This window comes from Phlebotomus papatasi, chromosome 1 (assembly GCF_024763615.1).
Source record: "Phlebotomus papatasi isolate M1 chromosome 1, Ppap_2.1, whole genome shotgun sequence".
Lineage (NCBI taxonomy): Eukaryota > Metazoa > Arthropoda > Insecta > Diptera > Psychodidae > Phlebotomus > Phlebotomus papatasi.
In genome coordinates, this window is record NC_077222.1 from 95,968,551 (window position 1) to 95,992,988 (window position 24,438).

General features: G+C 33.3%; 3 protein-coding genes across 4 annotated transcripts in view; all 3 read right to left on the reverse strand.

Annotated features, from left to right (window-relative positions):
- Window positions 1–4,080: 4,080 nt before the first annotated feature.
- Window positions 4,081–13,670, reverse strand: LOC129809886 (alkaline phosphatase 4). The gene is made up of 4 exons (XM_055860030.1): window positions 12,815–13,670; window positions 12,190–12,419; window positions 9,464–10,327; window positions 4,081–5,223 (listed from the first exon to the last, which is right to left on the reverse strand). Exons 1-4 carry the CDS (start codon window positions 12,918–12,920, stop codon window positions 4,726–4,728), a joined length of 1,698 nt encoding a protein of 565 aa, XP_055716005.1. The 5' UTR covers window positions 12,921–13,670; the 3' UTR covers window positions 4,081–4,725.
- A 3,952-nt stretch (window positions 13,671–17,622) lies between these two features.
- On the reverse strand, window positions 17,623–19,162 carry LOC129809887 (sperm-associated antigen 1). The gene is made up of 2 exons (XM_055860031.1): window positions 18,421–19,162; window positions 17,623–18,356 (listed from the first exon to the last, which is right to left on the reverse strand). The coding sequence occupies exons 1-2, from the start codon at window positions 19,160–19,162 to the stop codon at window positions 17,863–17,865; spliced, it is 1,236 nt and encodes a 411-aa protein (XP_055716006.1). The 3' UTR covers window positions 17,623–17,862.
- Window positions 19,163–20,606: 1,444 nt separating this feature from the next.
- LOC129809889 (aminopeptidase N) overlaps window positions 20,607–24,438 on the reverse strand; it is a 53,846-nt gene continuing 50,014 nt past the window's right edge. For both annotated transcript variants that reach the window (XM_055860033.1, XM_055860032.1), the window contains 3 exons: window positions 21,793–21,960; window positions 21,559–21,702; window positions 20,607–21,497 (listed from right to left, as the gene is read on the reverse strand). In XM_055860033.1, the coding sequence (XP_055716008.1) occupies window positions 21,245–21,497; window positions 21,559–21,702; window positions 21,793–21,960 (565 nt within the window). In that variant the 3' untranslated portion in view covers window positions 20,607–21,244. The remainder of the gene's footprint in view (window positions 21,498–21,558; window positions 21,703–21,792; window positions 21,961–24,438) is intronic.

The following is a 24,438-nucleotide window of genomic DNA, read 5'->3' on the forward strand; positions in this document are numbered from 1 at the left end:
ATTAAATAAAAGGAAACAAGGAAATGTTGATACAATTGCCTCAATTTTGAAACCAAGATTAGGATCTAGATTAGAAAATATCAAGTTCTTGATATTTGGAAGTCTAGAAATTTTTTAAAATGAATTATAATTTATTTAAAGTTTATAGAGCCTTTGTATAGCTTAGTGTTCCAGCTATTATTGAAATTTCTAATATTCGTTCTTAAATTTCAGGCTTATAAATATCGAATATCGATCCTAAAACAATTTTTTTATTTGGTTTTCTTGATTTTTAATTTGTATTCAACATGATTTTTTGTTTTTTGGAATTAGAATCAATACCTTCGATTCTAAGATCAAGATTAAAAGGATTTTAAGATTTCTTGAAGGAGCTACTGACGTAGGGGAAAGTGCTCTCCTTTTGAACGTTCATGCCTTCGAGTAATGTGAATTTCTTTTATTTTTCGTAAGAAGAAATGCGTAAGTCTATTAGGAAAACTAAAAGAAAATTCACATTATTCGGAGGCATGAACGTTCGAAGGGAGAGTACTTTCCCCTATAGCAATATATGGAATATAAAGATATATCTGGGATATTCTCCGAATGGCCCAGGTTCCGAGCAGAAATAATTTTGGAAATACACGACAGATTTAAAAAAAAAACCAATTTTCTTTGAAAAAAAATATTTCTTCGCGTTTTGAGAAGTAAAATTCATCTTTTTGACATATTATTTTTAAATTTTATATGCATAAAACTTTCAATTTTAAAAAATATTGTTTGCTTAACTGTGATTTTTGCATTCCTACTTTATTATACTTTAATACTTTATTATTTCATTATTCTAAAATAAACTATAAATATTTTGGATTTCAATCTTGAAAACTTTAAAAATTTACGTTCTTGTTTATTTTAGAAATTGAATAATAATAAAATTTGCTAGATTTATATAAATATAATATTATTTATGAATTCAGTCCAAATCAATAATGTTTTTTTTTCAATTTTGCATTAAGATTTTGTTTTAGAAAAAGTTCTTTCGAAATTTAAAAGTTTAAGAATTTTGGAATTATTAAATTTTTTTCCTAATATTTTAATTTTATTCAAGAAATTTAGACTATTTCAAAGTCTTGATATTCTAAAATTACAGAAAAATCACAAAAAGGTTTAATCTTTTAATTTTATAAAAAATACTCCCTCCGTTCCGAAATAAGTCGTACGTTTGGCGAAAAATTAGGGATTAAGGAATGGTTTCAGATAATGTTTTTGTTATTTGCAAATATCTTGTGTATGAACTATCCTCCATGTTCAGGGATAATATGGGGATCCTATCATGATGGTAAGTTAAGGAATCGATACGTTGAAGTTGTCCATTTTTCGCGTTTTTTTCAAAGAGCTCCGGTAGATAGTTAATTACTAAAAAATGGACTGTGATTACCATTACAGGATAGAATTTGTTCTAAATTTTTAGTATGCACAAGCAGAAATCAACAGTTATTACCGATATGACATTTTTTATATCTCAAATTTTGCAGAATGAGCAATAAAAAGAACATCATTTTTTATGTCTTCGAATATCTGGATACAAAATGGTGAGAGATAGGCACTTGGGACCTTCAGCGGACCCCCATAAGTTGACCCTGGGACCATTTATATGTTTTTTCTAAAACATATCCAGAATTGAAAAAAAAATCGAACGACGTGTTTTCGAGCAATCCTAAAAGAGATGATTTTGGAGGGGAAGGGGAGGGGTGGGGGCAAAATAAAGGACATATTAATGGTCGCAGGGTCAACTTATGGGGGGGTCCCCCGAAGGTCCCAAGTCTGTATCTCTCACCATTCTGCACCTATTTTAGATTGAAAATGAAATGCCAAAAATAAGACATTTTTAAGACATTCGTTCCTCAACATACCATCAAGACTGGACTCCAATTTTAGTACTGGACATTAGCAATAGTTCTGTACAAGAGATATTTGTTGATACACAAAACATTTACCAACAAACTTTCCCTTAATCCCAATTTTTCCCAAACGTATGACTTATTTCGGAACAAGAATTTTTCCCAAACGTACGACTTATTTCGGAACGGAGGGAGTATGAATTATATTGAATTTTTAACATTAAAAAATTAAGATTATTTTACTTCAAAATTTAAAAATATTAGATTTTTCTTGACAATTCTCATAACTGTAAACATAATAATTCAGCCTATTCAAAATTTTGATATTGTGAGATCGAAAAACTACGAAATTTAAGTCTAGTATCGTGATTCTAAAAACGTAATTCTATTCCAAATATTACACAATTTCTATACTTTTGAATATCAAAATTCGACAGTTTTCTATCTAGATCTTGACCTTGGTTTCAGACTTGAAGAATAAATTTTACACAAATTGTGTGTTATTTTTCGGGGGTAAATAAATTAGCAAAAAAAGACAGTGCTGCACTTTTGGTTTTCAGATACTCAGGACTCATTTTATTTGAGTTGATGAATGATGAATCATTTCGTGTACATATCAAAATTGACTTTATATTCAACATATTTATATCTATAAATTATTCTGAGACTTTTTGGAATAGTATATTTTGAAAACTGGATCATTAATTGTTAGTTAATTATACTACTTAACAATAAATTATTAATATTTTACATAGCCAAGCTTGTAAAATTATTGTCTTTTAGTATGACTATAATATGATTAATATTTTAGACTTTTCATTTATTTTTAATCAAAAAATAAATAAAATTTTCTATTAATTGCTTCTAAAAGATAATATTACAGCCAATAAGATGTAAAGTGACAGCCATATTAAAAATAAACGTTTCCTATTGGCATTGTTGATGTTTTTCTTTTGGGAAAAATTGCTTTCTTGCTCTATGTGAATGAGGCTTTAAAATATACCAAAAAGATGTTTGAAAATTTTATTTGAAGCATTCATATTACACTTGAGGTTTAACTTTATTTGCGAATGCTTTAATTTTTAAAAATTAAATAAATCTAATCGGTTTCAGGAGTTAAAAAAGTAAAAATAAGGAATTTTGGATGGTAGATTGACTCTATGAATAAATTTTAAAATAAGCATTTTTGCTGGATCTAATTAGCTATGCTGGATCTAGTTAGTAAAAACTTGTGATCCGATTTAGACAAATTATGGGACATTTTAAGATCGTTCTTTTTTACATTCAAAGCGTTAATTTACTAGTCTTTGTATTGCTTAAAAGGTGAGATTTTTTGTTTGAGTTTTTTTGATCCTGATCCTTATAAAATCCGCGCGTACTTTTCAAATATTTTTTGCATTTGCAAATCATTTCTTGAGCAATTACTAAGGTATTTTCCGTATCAAGATTTAAGATTTGTCTTTAGGTCGGCTCAAAACAATATCGGTTCCGCTGCATTCAGGCTATTTATTTAGGCCCACTATGCATTCCCTACTCCACTCCCTCCACTCTATCTTAAGGCAGTCCTCTAGCTCTAGAGTCTTAGAGACTCTCGAGACACTACTTTACCAACTGATCCACTGCTGAAGCTCTATATTTTCCGTATTGGTCAGCTCTTGGTTCATTTCACTTAGTTTCCAAGATCAAGTTCAAGTTATATATTTTACCCCATATAACATGCCTACCGTCGACTTAGCGTTGATGCCCAGTCTCCGAAGAAATCCACGAAAATGCTTTTTTTTTACCAAATTTTGTTTTTTTTTTACTTGGAACCTGAAAACGATAATAGTTACGAACACAAAATTTATGAAAATAATTGTGGTAACTTTGTAAAATTTTACTTTGAATAAAATAAAAAAAGGATGGAAAATATTATTTATATTTCAGTAATTAGAACTAGCAATTTTATTATTTTGTATATTTGTTCATTGGACTGGGCATTTAAAATATAAAAAAACTATAAAACATTAATAAATTTGAGATTCAACATGATTATTTGACATGCAAAATCTTGAACTTTATTAAATTAGAGACATTCGCAAATGTTGTTAAACCACACTAAGAGCCTACAACCATCTAGTTCAAACACTGTGTCAAATCGAAAGCAAATTCCCTGAAATAACAAATTATTAAATTGACTCAAAATGAATCAAACACAATCAACTTTTAATGAGTTTCAGTTTAATTTGCATTTTTTTATTCTACAAAGAAATATATAATTTTTACAAGCTTGTTGTTGATTGAAAAATTATTTTTGAATTTATTTTTGTGCTTTTTTTTCTTCCCAAATAAATACAATTGATAACGATTTATTGTCGAAATAATACTTGAGGGTAATAAATACTTAAAAAAAAGATATATTTAGGTAAGAGACATGAAGGCGATAGGTAAAACCTATAATATTGTAGGTAAATATATGCTAAATCCTATATAAATAGAGGAGACATTAAATTGAATTATGTAACTTATTTGATATTTGTAAGGCTTATATATAAATTTTCCCAAATTCTCGTGTCAATATTTAAACACTTTAAAGACGTTACATATATAGTTAAATTTGCAAAGAAAATAAACCTCTAATAGTAAATATACAAATTTAAATTTTGAGGTTCATAAATTAGGAATAATGGTTAATTTTATTGTTGGTATAACTTCTACATAACAACATTAAATTATAATATGTGTAAAAGGCATTATTGTAAACATTTTAATTTTTCATAAAAGGAATGGTTTTTTTTCGAAGAGAAAATCACCCATTTTCACTCACTGTTTGCTTCAATGGTTTTAGCAATTACCAGAACTGTTTATGTTACAACCAACGATAACTCAGCATTATGGCTAGAGATGTGAGACTCAGACTTAAGAACGTCGTGGTGGAAAAGCTCGGAGCTTTGCTGGGCTGGAAGAATAATTTGAATTTATGGCAATCCTCATTGAGATGTTTAGTTGGTCCCATGCATGTGGCAAATCCCACAACGTGGGCGATGTAATTTTGCTCAAAAACACCGTAGATTAGGTGACTTCCTGGACCTGTGGCATAGACAGGAACATCCTCGCCACCATGGGTGGCATCACCAAGTGGAAATGTAGACAAATGTCTGTAGAAAGCATCCTCCCTTTCAGTGCTCGAGATTGTTTCAACGCGCATCCAAGTGCTCGACTTCCCCTGGTCCTCTTCCGACTTGTTGAGCCGATGATAGAGAAAACCCGGACCATTGGCATAGGTCAGGGTTTCGTATGGCTCCACCTGAGCTTTATTGCCGAATTCCAGAATATCATTACCTCTTGTTGCGTAACCGTTGAAGACCTTCAAAGTGTAATTGAAAATTATGCTGAATATGCTGTGAATACTTAGGAAATTCTATGCTTTATTAAAATTAACTACACTTCTATTTTGGGAAACTTTTAATTACTAAAACGGCCAAGTTGAGGGGAACCTCTATTAATTTAATTTTCTGATGCTGATGAAACCCCAAAAGCGGATGTTGTAATTAGTTTTAGGAACTGTGCAATGCATGCATTTTAAATATTCTGTTCTATTCATTTTGTTGAATTATTGGGCATAATAACTAGTGACGAGTAGAGGATCAATATGAGCCCTTTTTGTTAGAGATAAAAATATTTTAAAAGAAAAACTGTTTTACATTTAATTATATTTCTTCAATTTAAGTAAATATATCATTAGATGAGTTGAATAAAATGAAAGGGAATCGATGAAGAATTTATTTTTAATCGATTTTTTTCATTCGCTTTCGAAAGCCAGTGATAAGCTTAGATCAGCTTATAGAGGCGCGATTCCTTCATTGCTAATTTCGATTGTGGCAAACTCGAACGATATTTATACACAAATAATGCAAATTTCGTTTTATAATTCTTAAACTGTATGTAACATATTATCGTTATTAATAAGGAAAATTTGATGAGAAACGCATAAAAGTATCTGGAAAACTTTAAAGTCAATTATCTCGGAAACTATGAGAGATAGAGCAGAGGGCCTTAACTTTACATCCGTTTAGAGCCTCTTTCAGCGACCCGTGAGAATCCGCGAAGATATTCATTGCCCACGAAAAATACGCGCCCCGCCAAATTCCGCAAAAAATCGCGCCCCGCGAAAATCGCGGGGCTATTTACAAATGTTCTTAAAATTGAAATCTTTAAAGTAAAATATCTCGAGAACTGCTCGACGAATGTCTGAGATTTTTTTTATTGGTCTAAATTTTCTGGGCTACAACATAAACATAAAATTTTCAAAATCGCATGCTCAGTTTTCTAGATAAACTACAAAACGTGATTTTTAAATGGTTTAGAACCGGTTTTTCAAAAATCTAATAGCACAGAAATCGTCGTAAAAAATTATGAAAATATCTCTTTTCAAACCAGAGATATTGCGTACTATGGACAGCCGGACCCGAAATTGCCGGCTTATGATTTTCGGCATCAGGGATGTTCAAAACATATACCCTGTGAATTTCAGCTCGATCTGAGTACTTTGAGAAAATCCGAGGATTACAATAGGTGTGATTATAAGGAATCACACATAAAAAATAGTGGTATTCTTGAAATCAGTTTGATGTTTCTTAATTCTTTTAGGACAAATAGATCATATCACATACATCAACAAGTTTCTTTTTTGTATTTCTAAAGTATAAAAATAATTCCATAAGCAGTGAAAAAAATCTATTAAAAAATTTGTCTAATTAGTCTAATCTAGTAAAAAATTTAAAGATTTCAAATTGAAAAATCTAATATTCAATCCATCGAATGAGTTCCTTATGTTCTGTCACATAAAAAGTAAAGATTTAGTTCCAACTTGAAGCTTCTACTTTACACCAGGCTACCAAGGGACGGCAGCATCGCCGGAGGAACTCAGCCATATCAAAGAGAGCATAATAGAAAAACTTCGAGGATTGGAAAATGCGTTGGCATAAGTACATTATATCTAAAGGTGTCTACACATTGGAGCTGATTTCATCAAGAATTATTTCAAGAATTTTTTAAAGAAAAATTCATATTTATGAAGGAATTCTTGAAGAAAAATGCCTCCACACTGGGTTTTTTATTTTTCATCAAAAATTTTTTGACAGATTGCCATCATTTCCAAGTCTCTTGCTCTTCTGTCTGTTTTTCACGAAAATTTGTTATTTTCTGCTGGAAAAAGTGAGAAAAACGTTTGGTGAAGTTCCTTGGGATAGTATTTAGTGAATTTCTGAAGAAAATCTTCTAAATATGCAAGGGAATAGTGTTTTTCTGGAGATGTCGTTCCTGGTGGAATCCAACCCAGCCTTTGAAGGAACATTTCCTGTGATTTTCCTCCAGAAATTGCCGGAAGTTAATCCATCTGTGTATTCTTGAGGTGTTCCACAGTACAGTAGCCTCGTACTCCATGGATTGCAAGATGGATGGAAAGGAGAAAATTTACGGGCACTTTCCACAATCTCTATATGCCTTGGTTACCAATTAAAACAAAAGCTAACCAGAGCCACCGAGGAGATCTCAATGCAAATGAGAGCTGTCCGGAGCTACCAGAAGCCATCACTTGAACCCCCAGAAGAACATCAGAATGATCTTTTATATCATTCACTTTCTCAACCATTAGGAATTATGTGAGATTGCTTCCTTTCGAGAACACCAGAACTGGATAGCCACAGGCCTTCGATTCCTCCGTGGGACTCCCAGTTTGAGTAGTAGTGCATGAAAAGGTGGTGAGAAATAAAAAAAATCTAAAGTAAAATCCTTAAAACCTTAAAACCTTAAAACCTTGGTAATCAAGGCATAATAGAGATTGGAAAGTGCCCGTAAATTTTCTCCTTTCGATCCGTCTTGCAATCCATGGATTACGAGGCCACTTTAATGTGGAACACCTCAAGAATACACAGATGGATTAACTTCCGGCAATTTCTGGAGGAAAATCACAGGAAATGTTCCTTCAAAGGCTGGGTTCGATTCCACCAGGAACGACATCTCCGGAAAATACTACTCCCTTGCATATTTAGAAGATTTTCTTCAGAAATTCACTAAATACTATCCCAAGGAACTTCAACAAACGTTTTTCTCACTTTTTCCAGCAGAAAATAACAAATTTTCGTGAAAAACAATCTTGAATCGTGATGGTTTCCTTCAAGAATTCTCTCAAGAATGACTTTGATGAATTTTATTCCAATGTGTAGCCGATAATTTCTTTCAAAAATTCTTGATGGAAATTTCCTTCAATTGGATATGATTTTTGAAGAAATTTGTCTACACATTAGACAAATTTTCTTCAAGAATCCATCTTTTTGTCAAAAATTCTCACCAATGTGTAGGCAATTTTCTTGAAGAACACTTCTTGAAGCTCATTTTTGATAGAAATTTCTTATAATGTGTAGACACCTTAAGGGGGATTACTTTAAAGGGGACAAAATAGAAATACCTCGTAAAGTGTAAGTCAACGAAGAGTATTGGCCATGGGCCTAAAAACCCTTAAAAAAGGGTTTATTTTTAAGCCTGTACTCATTTTTTTAATGATGTTTCAAAAACTTGTTTGAAATGGATAACAAAACTTTCGAATAAGTTTTTATGGTAGAGTAGTACTAGGGTGGAAGGAACATCTCTTCGACAGGGAACTCCTAGTAACATTTTTGTCAAAATATTGAAATTTATTTAAAGCATCCAATAAAATCTTAGTAGGGGAGACCGGGGCAGGATTAACCACGTATATAGTATTAGATAGTGGTATCTTATAGTTTGCCTGCGAAGGAATATTGAGGAAACCAGTCTTTATTCTAAATATATACTTCCCTTCCTATTCATTGAAATATTTATCAGCCTTATACAAACATTTTTTGTACAATTTATACTCAATGAAAAATTTCATTTGGTGGCTAATTCTACCCTGGTTTCCCTTAATACAACGTTTTTTCATTAATCTACTTTCTTCAATAAGGAATCATTCGAATTTCGTATTCCAAATGGTACAAAGTAGGATATCAGTAAGTCCCCTGACACGAGTTCTTAAAGTGTCAATAGGTGCTTCTTTTACCCTAAGTATTTTAGAAACTTTTTAACGGATTAGCTATAATTAGGAAATTTTCAACAACAGTGTATTTTTTTATTAATCTTCTTTACTCCGAACTTCAGTACTGGCCATAACTCATGGTACTACCCTAACATGTAATATTTGTATAATATTATCCAACTCTCCCTGCACAGTTATAAATTTAATTAATGCTTTATTTTCCAAAGAGGATTGTCACGTATTATCTCTCAGTTCATCTAATCAAAAACTCTTGAAAATAATTTATGGGAATTTAATCTAGGTTAATCTGACAATATTCAAAATAAATAATAATCATGCAAACAGCTAAAATGCAAAAGCTTTGTTTAATCAGTTGATTTGCAGATTCCATATTGATTAGTAATTGGATTTAATTGCATAAAAACATGCATGTTTATAGCCCTATTAGCACATATTGTAAAAATCATTATCCGCTATTTAAAAAAGTTGGAGAATTTTTTGCAAGCAAAATTATGCACATTATCGTGTTTTAGCACAAAAAATGTGTACTCACCATTGCGTGCGAATGATCTGCAGTCACAATTATAAGAGTATCTTTGGGATTTGTGAGATTTTTAGCTGTTTCAACGGCTTTTTCAAATTCGATAAATTCTTCCAGTGCTATATGGGCGTAGTTCTGATGATGTCCATGATCTATCCTTCCGCCCTCAACCATCAGGACAAATCCCGAATGTGGTCTCTGGAGAACCTTAATGGCTTGAGCAGTCATTTGTGCTAAGGATGGAGGTCCTGCTGCTCCCTTTTCTCGCACTAAATTGTAGGGAATGTGATTTTGGGCAAAGAGTCCCATGAGGTAGTCCACTTTCTCAGTGTCCACAGCGAGCAATTGTCCAGTATTTTGTACAAATTTTTGAGATTTCTTACTGTTATCCTTGAGCCATTCCTCGACTAAATTACGTCCGTCTGTTCTTGGACATAGTTGTTCAAAACTCCCATTCATCTTAATGTGGCTAACATCATACATCTTCTCCTTCATGCCCATCATCTCACGGCCACCACCCAGAATGACATTGAGTCTTCTTCCGGGAGAATCCTCAACGAGTTGCCGTGCAATGTCTTTGAAGGCGGCACTAGTGACTCCATCCGGAATGGCAGAATCACATTCCCAATCCCTGTTGGGGGAGTGGGCATAGAGGGCGGCAGGAGTGGCATGAGTTACTCTTGTGGTAGTCACAAAACCTGTTCTCTTCCCACTCGCCTGTGCCCAATCCATGATGGATGATAGCTTCCCGGAGAAAGGATTTGCATAGCTGGATGAACTATTAACTCCAATGTATCCATAGCGTGTCTTGATACCGGTGAAGAGTGATGTAGCTGTTCCAGCAGAGTCTGGGACTTGCTTATCTGTATTGTAAGTCTGAAATTATTAGATATTTGATGTTTACGTAGTATAATTAATTACTGATAGTTTTGGATTGGAGGTAAGTTTTTAACTGTAAGACGGCGACAGACGCAAGGTGAATTTTATTTTACTATAGGGTTTAAGGAAAACCTATTTGGCAGGTAACATTTATTTGCAATTTCGTCAAAATATTGAAATTAATTTAATATATCTAAAGAAATGCAAGTAATCGTTTCTTCATTAATCTACCTCTTCCCTTTTAACCCTGAATGATTTTATTTTATAGTCACATTTTTAAATACAACTTTTGAGTGTGAAATCACGTGCCCGATATAATTGTATAGTAGGTATAGTATGTCTGAGATTTTTATGACTGTTAAGCAAGTAAAATAATACTAAATCAAGTTTAAAGATTTATTAGTTTCTTTTTCTAAAGGCTATTAAAGCGTGACAACGGATTGTTAGGTATTTAAGAAAATAACTCAGTTAATAATATAATTGTCATAATTGTGCTTTTTTTAGTTGTAAAATGTATAACAATGAGCGGAGACACATAAATAATGCTATAAAAATTTGCACAAGAGTCATCGCGCAGGCAATAGGCATTTTGTGATCTTTTATTCTTGAAAACAAAAACCAAATTTTGCGACGTTTTTTTTTTAATTTACTTTAAGAAAAGTACTCAAGAAACTGCAGCATAAAGAAATTAATTATGAAAGATTCACAAACTAAATTAAAACTTTAAGCGAAGACACATAAAATGTGCTATAAAATTTGATGATAAATTAAATTAAATTTCTTTTAGAATTTTTGATCCTAAAATCTGAAAGGAAACTTTGTATAAAATTTTCCTAGTTTTCTTTAAGGAAAGTTCGGTACTTCTTGCTATAATTTGTATACCTTAAAAATGCTATAAAATATACGAAGCTTATGAATTGTTTTTCATATTTTGTACAATTTCAAGAACAATTCTTGCCTTAATTTTTTCACAAGAACTACAAAATATCTTGTAAGATTTAGCTTTGATTTTGGGGAACAAAAATAAAATATTCAATAGGGTAAAATGAGGTAATTTGGAACCATTTACAATTTGGGACATTTGCGATTTTCTCACTGTTTTAGAGATTCAAAAGGAATAGAAGCTGTTCCTTTTCCTCTTAATCGTCTTTTTCTTCTATTTCGCTGTCTTTGTTTAATTGTAAATGATTCCAAATTACCTCATTTTACCCTACATATTGTTTTTTTATAGCACAAGTTTTGAGTCTCGGCTAATTGTTCTTTTTCTCAATATCGACTTGTCAGAATATAAGTCGAATAAGTCGATTTTTTGCAACATTCGTTATTTTCTGGTGCTCCTTGACGCCTTTTACTTTACTTATTAATATTATACCAGAAATTTCTTGTCATGAAATGACGCAAATTGCTAACATGGGACAGCAAATCTGCAAGATTAGTAAATTTTGTAATTTGCCACCAAGATTGTTTATAAGAAATTTCCGATGTTACATGAGTTTAAACGAACACTAAATTTCATAAGAGTGAACTGGTATTTAAATCTGCCGATCTCATGTCTGTCTGTCGATCTCTGGCCAAATTGTGCCGATCTGTCAATCTCTTAGCAAAATTGTGCCGATCTGCCGATCTCTAGCTCCAGATTGGCACTATTTTGCCGATCGCGGCTCACGGCTCACTCTGTGAGAGCCAGTTATTCACCCCTTGGGAAAATTAATTATTCCCAAAGCTACAGAAATTTTAAATCTTATAAATCCTTTACTCAGCATACAAAATCTCAGCTTGAAATCGCTCTTCTGTAAAGTTTGCCTTTCGCGACTTATTCGTTTTATATTCTGAGTCGTCGATTCTTTCGCAATATTTACCTTTGCCAGTCCAACATTTGGGAACATATCAAATACTAGTTCAGTCTCTTCTCCAGAATACTGTGAGGTCCTCTGCCCCTTGTAAATTCTTCCTGCTGTTATTGTTGGCATTCCCATCCCATCTCCCACGAAGATTATCACATTTTTAGCTAGATTTTCATACTGATTACCACTACTGGACAATTTGCGACGCAAATGATTCTCGGACAGTCTCAACCAGTGATTACTATCTGCAACGACATCACGAAATTTATGCTAATTGTCTTATCTATATCCACGGCAATTGCTCCAAACTATGATATAACGAACATTTTATCAAGTGCTACGAAAAGAGTGGGAAATTGTGATAATTGGACAAGCAATTTTCCAGCCGTGATACGGTGGATTTGCCTTTTGTTAAGCAATTTCCATACGATAAAAAAGCATTGTATGCAGTTTTACTGAGCTAATTTGCATAACAATGATAATGACTTTCTTCATTCTAAAATAAATTTTCTTAAAGAACATCAAAGTATCTTTTGGCTTATCTTTGATTCAGAGTTCTTTGGCATTTTTGGATTACCATTCTTATCAATATAGAGTGAAAAATTGTTTGTGTTTTAATACAAATTGTGAAAGAATGTACCTTCTGTTGTGTCTGACGGTGTTGGGAAAACTCTCGCATCCGTTGTCGTGAACAATACCACAAGTAATAAATTAAAAACAGCACTATTTAACACTTGGGCAAACATTTTTGGGAGCTCCCTTTGCCTCGAGATGATAGAATAAATTTTGGAAAAGTTAAACACACGTTTATTTACCAATTTGGAAAAAATGGGGCACGGGGATTTTTTTTCATACGTTCAAAAAATTAAATAAATTCTTAAGTATTCTTAACACAAAGGTACGCATGATTATCTCAAGTGCTGGGATTCTCAGACCGATCACCCAATCACTCCCACAGCTGAGCACTGAATGAGGAATATTTAATGGAAGTCTGAACAATTGAACACCGTCTATAAAACTTTCTGTCTGATACTGAATAAATTCTCACAAAAACTTGTGTCTTTTAAACGTTCTTACGGCACCCAGTTAATCACTATTATACAGTTTTTAGTGTATGTAAATTTTATGGCTACTTTTCACTCGACAGTACACTACTAAAGTCTGACTTCAGCAACACATTTGATGGTCAAATTTTTATCACTCAGCCAATAGTGTCAGGTTGTGATAACAAATACTATGCGATATTGTTGGAAAAATGAAAAATACCGATAAGAGGTATTAGGTGCAATCAGGTGGAACTTTAGTGAAACTTTGATATGGAAAATCCGCAAAAAAGAAGAATGTCCAACAAAGTGTTTAAGTCTTCGGTGCTTCTGCAATATTGTTGTCATAAAATTAACAACCAGTAATTGCATCAGCAATAACTGAAATCTCGTGCAAAAGCCAAAAGTAATTAGAGACGAACGTGTCTCACCGTTGCACTGGTTAAACTGTACTAGTTGAAAATGGGAATCTTCTCTATTTAAAGGAGAAAAATTGTCGCTCATCTGCCTATATCATTTCATATTTCTTAATTTAGCATTTACCAGTCACGCATATGACAGTGCTTCAGCTCTTTTTATGAGTTGACAAAAGGAAAATTTATTCTAAAGACTGGATTTAAATGATTAGCCTTTGCAACTTACTTTACCACTCTCTGCCACCCAGACAAAAATCTCGTGTTTCTGATACTGGATCAGACTCTTTGACCGTGATTTCCCGGCAACATTGTGACAAAAACGCTGAGATTTTGTGGTGTCTGAAATACACTTTTTTTTACAACACCATAAAGGGTGGCACGAGATTTCGAGATGGTAATCATATGACTCTGGTGATTTCCCTAATTCCCACTTTTGTTAAAATATTTAATTGTACCTTATTTATTGTCCCGCGTAATTAATTTTTTAAATGTCGACAAATACAACATATTACCAAAGAAAATTAATTCGGGTTTAAGTATCGCACTCATTAATATTTTATTGCGGTGACCATAAGTGGTGGAAAAATGGCCAAATGTGGTGCTTTACTTTTATCATTTATTATTTTGATAAGAGTTTATTTAATGTAAATTATAATTCATTTGAATTAAAAAAAATAGTGGTAAAGCGTCCCATGATTTGCAAAATACTTGAACCTATGTAAAAGGGTTATTTTAAATAAATACAAGGACTTAGGGTAAATGTGCCAAATTCCGGCCAGCTTGCAATTCCGGCCACCTTTTTTGTTCCTCGGATTTCCATGATTTTTTTTCTTTTTACATACTCTGGAGATTATACAATACAAAAGAATAACAAAAAATGTAGCTTCGACAAATGAGATGACGTGAAAAAGACATTGGAAGAATTCCCTAAGGGCAAGGAACTATGAGAATGAAGGTGGCCGAAATAGGGCACCAAAGCTATGTCTACATTTTTATTCATTTTAAAATGTATTAAGAATAATTTTAAAGTAAATAAAGACGATAAACTGTCTACATCTACAAGGTTCTAAGTAACACTCGTTAAGTAGAAGGAATGAAAAAAATCAATTTCTATTAAAGATATTACATTTCAAACTTGAGACTTTGGCGCTTGCATGCAACTATGCCGAAATTTGGCACACTTACCCTAAGGTTAATAATATTCATGTTGAAAGTTTATTATATCAAAATTTAAGGTTCATTTTAAATAAATTTAAATACAAGAATTAAATTTATTTTTATAAAATTTCAGAAATGCTGCGTAGGGTTCAGAGGGACATTTAAATATAAATATTTTATATTAATAATTTAATATTAATATTTTTTTAAACCAAAAAATGGAGTGGTATGCATGTAAAATGCTCGAACCTTGCAAAAGGTATATTTTAAATACAGTGCCCGCTTCGTAATCCGGATGATTGGGAGACAATTTGACAGATGTCCGCTTCGTAATCCGGGTGGATTTTTTGAATTTGTTCAACGTCTTGAAAATATAATACAAGGTTTTTTTTTCGAGAATTAGAATAAAAGTTTTAAAGAAGTTTAAAAGGACAAAATTAGAGAATTCTATGCTATTATACTTCATTTATTGAACAAAAACTTCACAGGATAAGTCATTCTCATTGCTGAACACACATGCATACATAACCTCAAAATGATTTTAAAGGTAACCGTCGATAACTTGTCCGGATTACGGCGATCCGGATTAGAGAGCGGGCACTGTACATGAAATGACTTAAGGTTTCTAATATATAGGTTTAAGGTTTATTATTTAAAAAAAGGGTGGCAAAGCGTCCCAGGCTTTGCGAAATTATCGAACTCGTTACTATGAGATGCTATACTTCAAAAGTACTTTCGCATCATTTACCGGTTCTCAACTGATTTGAACCTATTCACAAATCATTCAAAAAGTTCTCTTAAATTGTTTTAAAAGTAATAGAATTGATATTCGGATAAAAGTTAGTTATCGGCTATGAACTGGTTCATTACAGATGCCGAACCGATTGGAACCTGTTCAGTTTTATAGGACATTCGAAGACCTTTCCAACAAGCCCAAATATGACTCCATTCGCTTGATAAATGTGCTCTCTAGTGTCTTTTAACCTTTGACCTTGAAAAACCGTTGTTGTTGAAAATCGACCTCTGTGGAGTTCGAGCAGAAAAATTAAGATTCATTTGTTGGCGACCGTTTTTCCAAAATAATTTTCACGGTTATTTTTTATAGGTTTTGTGTAATTTTTTTTTCCGCGAGAGGACGAGAGGTCAGTCAGTAGGAGTGGAAGTGAAGGTAGTCTAGAGAGAACGATGGAAGGGTAAGCATCAGGCTCCAAGTTGTGGGCCTCAGTGACTGGATTTAGTCGTCCTAGGACTTGGGACTATACATTTTAATAAATTTTAATAAAAATTCAAATACGAAAAATTTGTTTTATTCAAGGTCATTATTTAGGGTTTGAAGGTCTTTTCCAAATTTTTGCATTGTTTTCCGCCATTTCATTCAATTTATTTTCCAAAAGTTCCAGGAGCTCTGCGTTTTTTTTAGAGTACACTGACTGGTAAAAATGGAAGGATCAAATTAGATTATATTCCATCCTTTTCTAAAGGATGGATCATATTTGAATCTTTCAAAGGATCACTAGTGTCTCTTGACATTTTGTATGCAAATTTATCAGGTTAGATTATGTTTCATCACGAACATATTACTGATACCATATTTCTCTCATCTGAGCGAACACCAAAGATGATTTTATCACTATTTTTGTTCGTTTATTCCGGAGGATCAATTTGACCCTATTATTTTTACTAGTGCAGTGTAACTTTCAAGAGCTTGTCGTTTATTTGCTTTTCTTAGTCAAGTTTGGAAGATGATGATCTACTCATAGTTATCTTTCTGATTGTTGAAGCTTGACTAGATCCTGCAGAATTACCTTCTTTTGACCTGCGCAATAATGAAGTAGAAGTATAGATAGTGAAGGTCTTCTGATTTGTTGAGACAAAAGTTCTCTCAAACCATAACTGCAGTTTATGGAACCTTCCCCGCGCAGCATGGACCTCCCACGCGCAGTCATAGGTTTTCCCGGTTTTCCAGCTTTCTGTATTCACATTAGAACTAAAAACGAAACATGTTACTATAAGCTGCAGGATTTTGGAAACGATTAGAAATCGCGACTGGGAAGTTCTCAGTGGGAACCTTCGGGCCACCCCCTCCCGCCCTATAAGTTGAACCTGGGATCATTAACATGCCTCTCGTATATGGACATTTTGTCCATATACGAAAACCCCTACGGGCACTACGGGCCCTCTAAAACACTGAACACTGCACCGGGCCCTCCCTGAAAAATACTACGGGAACTCTGGTTAAAAAAAACGAATTCAAAAATAAATCAATTGAATTATCTCGGCTCCAGGATAACTGATAAGATCGAGTTCTTTGGCAAAATTATAGAGAACTTTTTGGTCTACATTTCACTCATATGTGATTTTTTTAGTCAGTTTATAAAAATGCTAGATTATTTTGATTTAAAAAAAAAATTTGCATTTCCAGAAAAATTGACTTTAAAAAACCGACTATTCCTGTTTCAACGGGATTTTTGTATATGGATGAAATGTCCAGATAGGCAACTTCTAATCTCTAATGGTTCCAGGGTCGACTTATGAGGGGTTCCCCCGAAGGTTCAAAGGCTCTATCTCTAACCGTTTGACCTCTAGGTGTGGTATGGCCGAACAGACAGACGGATGGATGCACAGACGGATAAAAAGCGTGACATCATTTCTCAGAAATTCTCTGAAACGTGGAGATATGTTGAGAACAGTTGTATCAGGGGGTCGAAGGTGGAAAAATTGAAGGAATATGCTGGTCTCTCTGTGAAGTTCGAGTAGTAAAAAATTATTGGAATTTTCCACGAAGAAATTGTATTTGAATATCTTGTGATAACAAGTCTCATATGATTAATTCATTCATTCTTTGAGTGCAATAATCTGAAAATTATCGCTAAATTTTCCATTAAAAACTGTCCAGAACATCTCACTCGACCCAAATACAGACACCATGAGGCGATTATCACGGCAATTACTCGTGCAACATTTTAATTTTTATTGCAATTTCAGAAATTATGCAGGTGAATCAAATAAATCTCCACATTTCAATGTTTAATTAACGGCTGTTTAAATAATATTCCTAATTAGTGTTGCATCTAATCAAAAATTTCTTCAATGAAAGCTTCACGTGATTCACACGCGTTTGCAGCTCGGAGTGGAGTTAGGACGATATCATCAATTTTCTTATCATGAGTTGTTTGACCTTCTTTCCGCTTTTCGGGGGCTCTCCCACAAATCTTTCCGATGTTCTGAGCTACTGTAGATATCTTACTCTTCACGATTTTGTTGGGAACTATCAATTTGGAGAGATCAACTTCAGATTCTTCGGGGATTTGTTCTATTTTCATTCTAAAAGCTCCCTTTGGTGGAAGGGGAATTTCTTGCTTGAGTTTTGCGATGGATTTAAGAGCTGACGAGTTTTCTGGATCAATCTCTAGAATTTCCTGAAGCACTTCATAAGCAGATCTTTTACAATCATCCAATTGCAGGGCTTGAGCTTTTCGCAAAAGTGCTTTAAGATTTTTGGGCTCCAATTTTAAGCATTCGTCGCAGTCTTCAATAGCTTCTTTGAAACGATTGAGTTTGATGTCTGGAAAGGATAAAGTTTTAAATTTATTGATATAACTGAGAAAAGTATAAAGTAATTTATTTACTTGCAATCGCTCTGTTGTTGAATCCAACAGCTGATGGGTTAATCTCAATGCATTTAGTGTATTCCCGATGTGCATCTTCGAAGTCATTTGTCTTAAAGTATTCATTCCCTTTGATTTTGTGTTTTAGAGCAAGTTCTTCTCTCTCCATCTTGGTTAATTTCCCCCAAATCGGACTTACAATTTCCTCAATAATGACCTTCTTCTTTTGAGATTGCTCCCTCTCAATCTGTTCCTTCTGGATCTCTTCCTGAAGGTCCAATTTAAGAACTTCGGCATCTGCATCGTATTTGTCCCACTTTTGATACTCAAAGGATTTAATGCGGTCTTCAGATTTCTTCCTGGAATTTCCTGCATTGGAAGTTTCTCTAGGTTGCCTTACGGGAGGATAGTCAATGTCTAAGCTGTTCCTGGACTTCTTAAGGTCATTTTCCTTCTGTTTAGCACTTTGAGTAAATTCAGCGAGATTTTGACGAATTTCTCGAGAGGTTTCTTGATCCAATTGTCCTTGTCTCAGCACGAGAGTATCGGTACGGAAGATTTTGCTATTCGGTTTTAGACACTTCAAACGGTCTTCTGTGCATTTAGTCAAATCTGGGTAGTATCCTTCCTCACCAGATCGCAAGATCAGACAAATCCTCTCTAATTCTTTAGAATCTGTGCACTGTTTAACGTAATCGAAATCCAGGTGGTTTATGGGAATCTCCCATTTCTCCAACAAAGTCTTTTTTCCTTTTCTTACCATTGTTTTGAGTAAGAATTTATACAAATTGAGAATCGATGAAATAAATTCTTCAGTTATTTCTATGGCAACGTTGACTTGAAATAAAACTGCGACCAAAATCTGCACATGTTGTACGCATAGTTTTGTCGGAATGGGCTAATTAAGTAATTTTTTTTTCAAAATGTTGGTTTTTGGTATTATAATGAATGTAGTTAAATTTTGAGATCTTTAGAAACTTTTTTTTAAAACTTTTTCTTATTGGAAGTATGGTGGAAATATGACCAAACCCAACACCTTGGCCCAAACCTTTCAAAAGGATCATTTATAAGAACAGAATTATTAATACTTAATTTCATAAAATATTTAAGTCAAAACTTTAGCCATAAATCAGAGAACTCAATGGGACTTAATTATTGAGTCAAGTAAAAAGTTCTGAGTTCTTTTAAGCTTTATTTTGGAGATGAAATTAAAATTGGTAGAATTATCCGTTTGAGATCTAATTTTCACCGTTTTGTTTAATAATTTTTGTTTATTTTGAAGGGAATTTCATAATTCCACAATTGAAGTTCTCATCTCTTTTGGTAAAAAACTCGAATTGTTCATTTTAAGAAGCTTCTCTTAGGAACAGTTTTACCTTATCAAGAAAATTTTGAAAATGCTAAAAAAGGTTGTTTTCGGTGGGTGCGCGATAGAACCTCCTATCGAAGCTCTCGGAGCTTTTGACGCGTCGTTAAAGATGTGTGCGGCCTGACATTGTGTTGATGGAACTTAAAATCCTTCTATTGGCCAATTTTGGGTGATTCTGGTCAGTCGCTTGCTTCAATCTGGGTAGGGATTTTTTAACTGTTGTAAATGATCCACCAGGAAAGTGAACGATTCACTACGTTGGCAAAATCAGGATGATGTACTCCTTCTGTTCTGTAAAAAGTCGTGCGTTTGGGGAAAAATTAGGGATTAAGGAACGGCTTCGTTGGGAATGTTTTTGTTATTGGTAAATATCTTATGTAAAAAATATCAATGGGTCAAGTGGTAGAGCTATCGTTCTATGATGCAAGTGTCCCGGGTTCGAATCCCCTTTAGGTCACCAAGATTTTTTCTGGCGTTAAAGGTATTCGGATTGCATCCAGTGAGCGTCACTGCACTAGATTCCACGGGCATGGGACTGATGGAATGTTGTGCTAGCATTATTATTATTATTATTATTAAAATATCCTCCATGTTAAAGGATAATATTTGGAATCCTGTCACGATTGTAAGTCGAGGAACAGATGTATTAAAGTTGCCTTCGTTTGCGTTTTTTTTTCAAAGAGACCCGGTGTATTACTAAAAATCGGATTACAATTAACGTTATTGCTAGCAATTGTTTTAATTTTTTAGTGTGCACAGGGAGAAATCAACAGTTATTACCGTTGTGTGACTAAATATTTCATAAAGATATGTAATGACCAATTAAAACAAAAAAAAAATTCTACAGAAAATTTATTCTTTATAATTTATTATATAGTGAAATACAATTTGTATATTCTATAAGCGTTATGACTTAATTAAAACCTAAGTAGTTATAGAAATTTTATCACTTAGCGTATCATTGACTTTCTCTTTATATTTTTTTATAGCAATCTATCGTTCATTTTAAATTCAAGTCTACATAGAAGTTATAGTTAGCCTTTTAGTTCTTTATAGGCAATGACTAATTTTATATTGATTTTCATCTTTCTCCGTCTTATCAGAAGATTTCACATTTACGCATTCAAATGACTATTTAGCACTTTTTCTTTCTAATTTTATACTTTCGTCTTATCACTAAATAGTGAAATACACATAATTGAGGAAAAATCACAATGACATAGATTTATACATAATTTTTTTTATGATTGACTTATTATCGCGAAAATTATATTTAAAAAAAAATATAAGTGAGTTAGAAAAATAATTTGGTGGCAGAATAAACCATTTTGTCTTGCCAAATGGTTTTGTCTCTTTGATAGAAAAATAAATATACAATTATTACAAATTGTTCGTTACTTTACATCTTACAATTACAGCTATACTAGAGACAGTAAGACTTTTTCTTCAATGAAATGCATCATCATTTCTGCTGAATTAGTAGTTCAAGTGGAAATCTGAAGCTAATTTCTCCAGGTACGATTGCAGTTGATAGTACGAACGTGATCTCCAGTAGATGTTATTTTTAACTTGCTCTATTGACAATTTAACACTGCTCTCAATTGATTTCAAGTTCAGCTTCCTGGCCTTGGCAATGAAACGTTCAAATTGCGCCAAATGATGGTCCTTATTCATGTAGGTGGTGGCAGCATTGACCATCTTGGAAATCACGGAGAATCCATCACCAAAACTGTATAAGAGAAAGACGGTCAAGACCATGTTTGATCACAAAGTTTATTATTAATACTCACTATTTCGATATTTGTTCAATATTGGATTGCAGGAAGTCAAAGGCAATCTCAAATCCAACACTATTGCTCGCGACAGCCGAGAAGGCACGTGCTCCGTCTTGTTTACGAATTCCATATTCAGGGTAGAGCGTCATATTGAGATATCTGAAATGGACAGAGTAAATTGAAACATGTCAGCATCATTCATCTCCAATGATAAACCATTGTGCTATTAATGGATCATTTCTCACGTACTTGGACAATAGTGAGGGATCCCTTGTGCAACCAAGAGCATTCAGCAGAACTTCCTTCTCTGACGCACTTGTTGTCTCTAGATACTGTTTGTAAGCAAATTTCCACTCTGCAACTCCTCCTTCGCGGAGAGCCACGCAGTAGACAGTACTCTTAAGGTTGGGTTTAATACTGAAAAAGAAATGACAACAAAATGATTTTCTTGTTTGAAACTAATTGCATTGTATAATTGCATCGTGGTTGCATTGCAGTTGCGTGAAACCACCCCATAGCAAAATTCCGCAAAAATTCCAATGGAAAACTTGCGTCCAAATGGCTAAATTCGCTGGAATTTGACGCTAAAATTCCACTAAGTTTTCCTATGGAATTTAAAGCCGGAAATTCCATGGAAATCATAGTGCTCCATGGAATTTACTAGTGCGACATGCTGGAATTCCAGCGTTAAATTCCGCGGTATTCCGCGGAAGATTTATATGGAAACTCACACGTGAAACGTCCGCGGGATAAGCTGGAAAAAACATATGGAAATTTCCACTATCTTTCCATAGTGTTTTATATGGATTTTTCCACTGTTTTCTGAAATGTCAAACAAATAAAATGGTGTTGCGACAACTTTTAGAATTTGTTTCCAAACCTTCCGCAAACATTTCTAGTGATTCATGTGGCAATTATAATATAATTAATTATGCGATACTGCGTTTCGTGTGGATAATAGTGAAGTGATTACATTAAATAGGTCGCCAACCTAAAATAATGGTGTTTTTTTGTTAATTAATATATATTTTAGGAAAAAATTTTTTTTTTAATAAAATATTTTTTTATTGCTCAAAGTGTCAATTCGTTATTGCTGGTTTATAAAAACATATTATAATCCTCGTAATCTTTGCCGTTTCTATAAAATTAGGAAGTAAAATCATGAGGTGCATGTGACAGCTTCATTTTTTCTCCATTTTATTTTGGTGGAAAAATCCACATAAATTCCATGAGCATTTCCATGGATGTTTTCTATAGAAAAAATCCAGCATAAATCCATTAAATATTCCTTGGAACCTATTATGGAAAATTCCTATGGAATTTTTTAAGGAAAAACAGTGGAAAATTCCAAGGAATTTTTCGCTTGTTATTCCTATTCCGCTTTCTTTTGCAATAGGGCAATATGCAACCATTAAGATTACTAGACACATTGGCGTCTTTATTAAATCAATATTTATTTAATAAAATTATGAAGAGAAAAAGAATTTGGAATTATGTTTTTTGTATTTTGTTCTTGTACTTTAGGAAAGCTTTTCAGCTTTCCTAAATTATGTACTCCCTCCGTCCCAAAAAAAGTCGTACGTTTGGGGAAAAATTAGGGATTAAGGAATTATTTTACGGAATGTTTTTGTTAATAGTAAATATCTTACGTATGAACTATTCTCCATTTTCAGTAGTAATATTGAGGTCCACCTACCACGGTAAGATAAGGAACTGGTGTCTTAAAGATTTATTTTTTTCGCTTTTTTTCGAAGAGCTCCGGTCGATATGTAACTTTTGAAAATTCTACTGCAATTAACATTTTTAACTAGAATTTCATTTAAAAATTTAGTGTACCAAAGAAGGGATTTATAGTTCTTTTCGTTATGCCATAACAATGGGTCTAAATTTACAAAAATGGCAATAAAACCAATCTTGCTCTTTTTTCTACGTTCTGTGATATAGATGCTGAATGGTTGGAGATAAAGATTTGATGTCTTTGGACGACCCCCACGCCCCGTAGGTCAACTTTTAGATTTTCAATATGTTCCCAGTTTCCCCCCGCCCCTCCTCTTCCTCAGAAAAAAATCGCACTATGTGTTTTTGAGCAATCCCAAAAAAACAATATGGTTTTTGGAGGGCAGGGAGGGGTGGGGGTAAATTAGGGGTAGGGTAATGATCTTAAGGTCGACTTACGGGGGCGCCGCCGAAGGTGCCAAGTTTCTATCTCCAACCTTTTGGTACTTAAATCTTACTAAAAAAAATTCAAAAGAAAGATGTTTTTAAGACATTGTTTTCTTATCTTACAATCGTAGGTCGACCTCCATATTACTCATTGAAGATGGAGGATAGTATGTACATAAGATATTTCCAATACACAGCATTTCTACTTTACACCGTCTCTTCCTAGCGATATTCTTCCAAACGTACGACTTTTTTTGGAACAAGAATTTTTCTCAAACGTACGACTTTTTTTGGGACGGAGGGAGTATTTTTTTAAGCTAGGGTTAATGGAACCTCTTCGACCGACAGGGTTAATTAATTTAACATAACTAAACAAAACAAGTAGGATAGCGTTTTTCTCTATTTGACCTGTTCCTATAAAAAAAGTGTTCAAATTTAGTAAAATAATTTTTAAAATAGTTCGAATATAATATAATTAACAACTAAGATGATAGCAGGAAAAATTGAAAAATCTTCATTTTTCCTTCTTTCTTGATTTCACTGTTTTAAATTCATAAATTGAGTACCAAAACTTGATTTTTTACTGTTCAATATTTTAGTGCTAACAAAATTCATTAATTCCATTATTCATTTTCAACATTTTAAACCGTTTTTCCCTAATGGGATCACGGAGATACAAACAAAGTATAAATAAACACAGAAATTCATAATTAAAAAAACGTAGCACAATGC

What these genes read in the sequence shown, in the direction of transcription:
- LOC129809886 (XM_055860030.1), bottom strand. Translation starts at nt 12,920, where the DNA reads ATGTTTGCCCAAGTGTTAAATAGTGCTGTTTTTAATTTATTACTTGTG. An exon ending in ACCGTCAGACACAACAGAAG is followed by an intron (nt 12,420 to 12,814) that starts GTACATTCTTTC and finishes ATGTCGTTGCAG; the next exon opens with ATAGTAATCACTGGTTGAGA. An exon ending in CAGATCATTCGCACGCAATG is followed by an intron (nt 5,224 to 9,463) that starts GTGAGTACACAT and finishes TACACTTTGAAG; the next exon opens with GTCTTCAACGGTTACGCAAC.
- LOC129809887 (XM_055860031.1), bottom strand. Translation starts at nt 19,162, where the DNA reads ATGGTAAGAAAAGGAAAAAAGACTTTGTTGGAGAAATGGGAGATTCCC. An exon ending in CAACAACAGAGCGATTGCAA is followed by an intron (nt 18,357 to 18,420) that starts GTAAATAAATTA and finishes TATCCTTTCCAG; the next exon opens with ACATCAAACTCAATCGTTTC.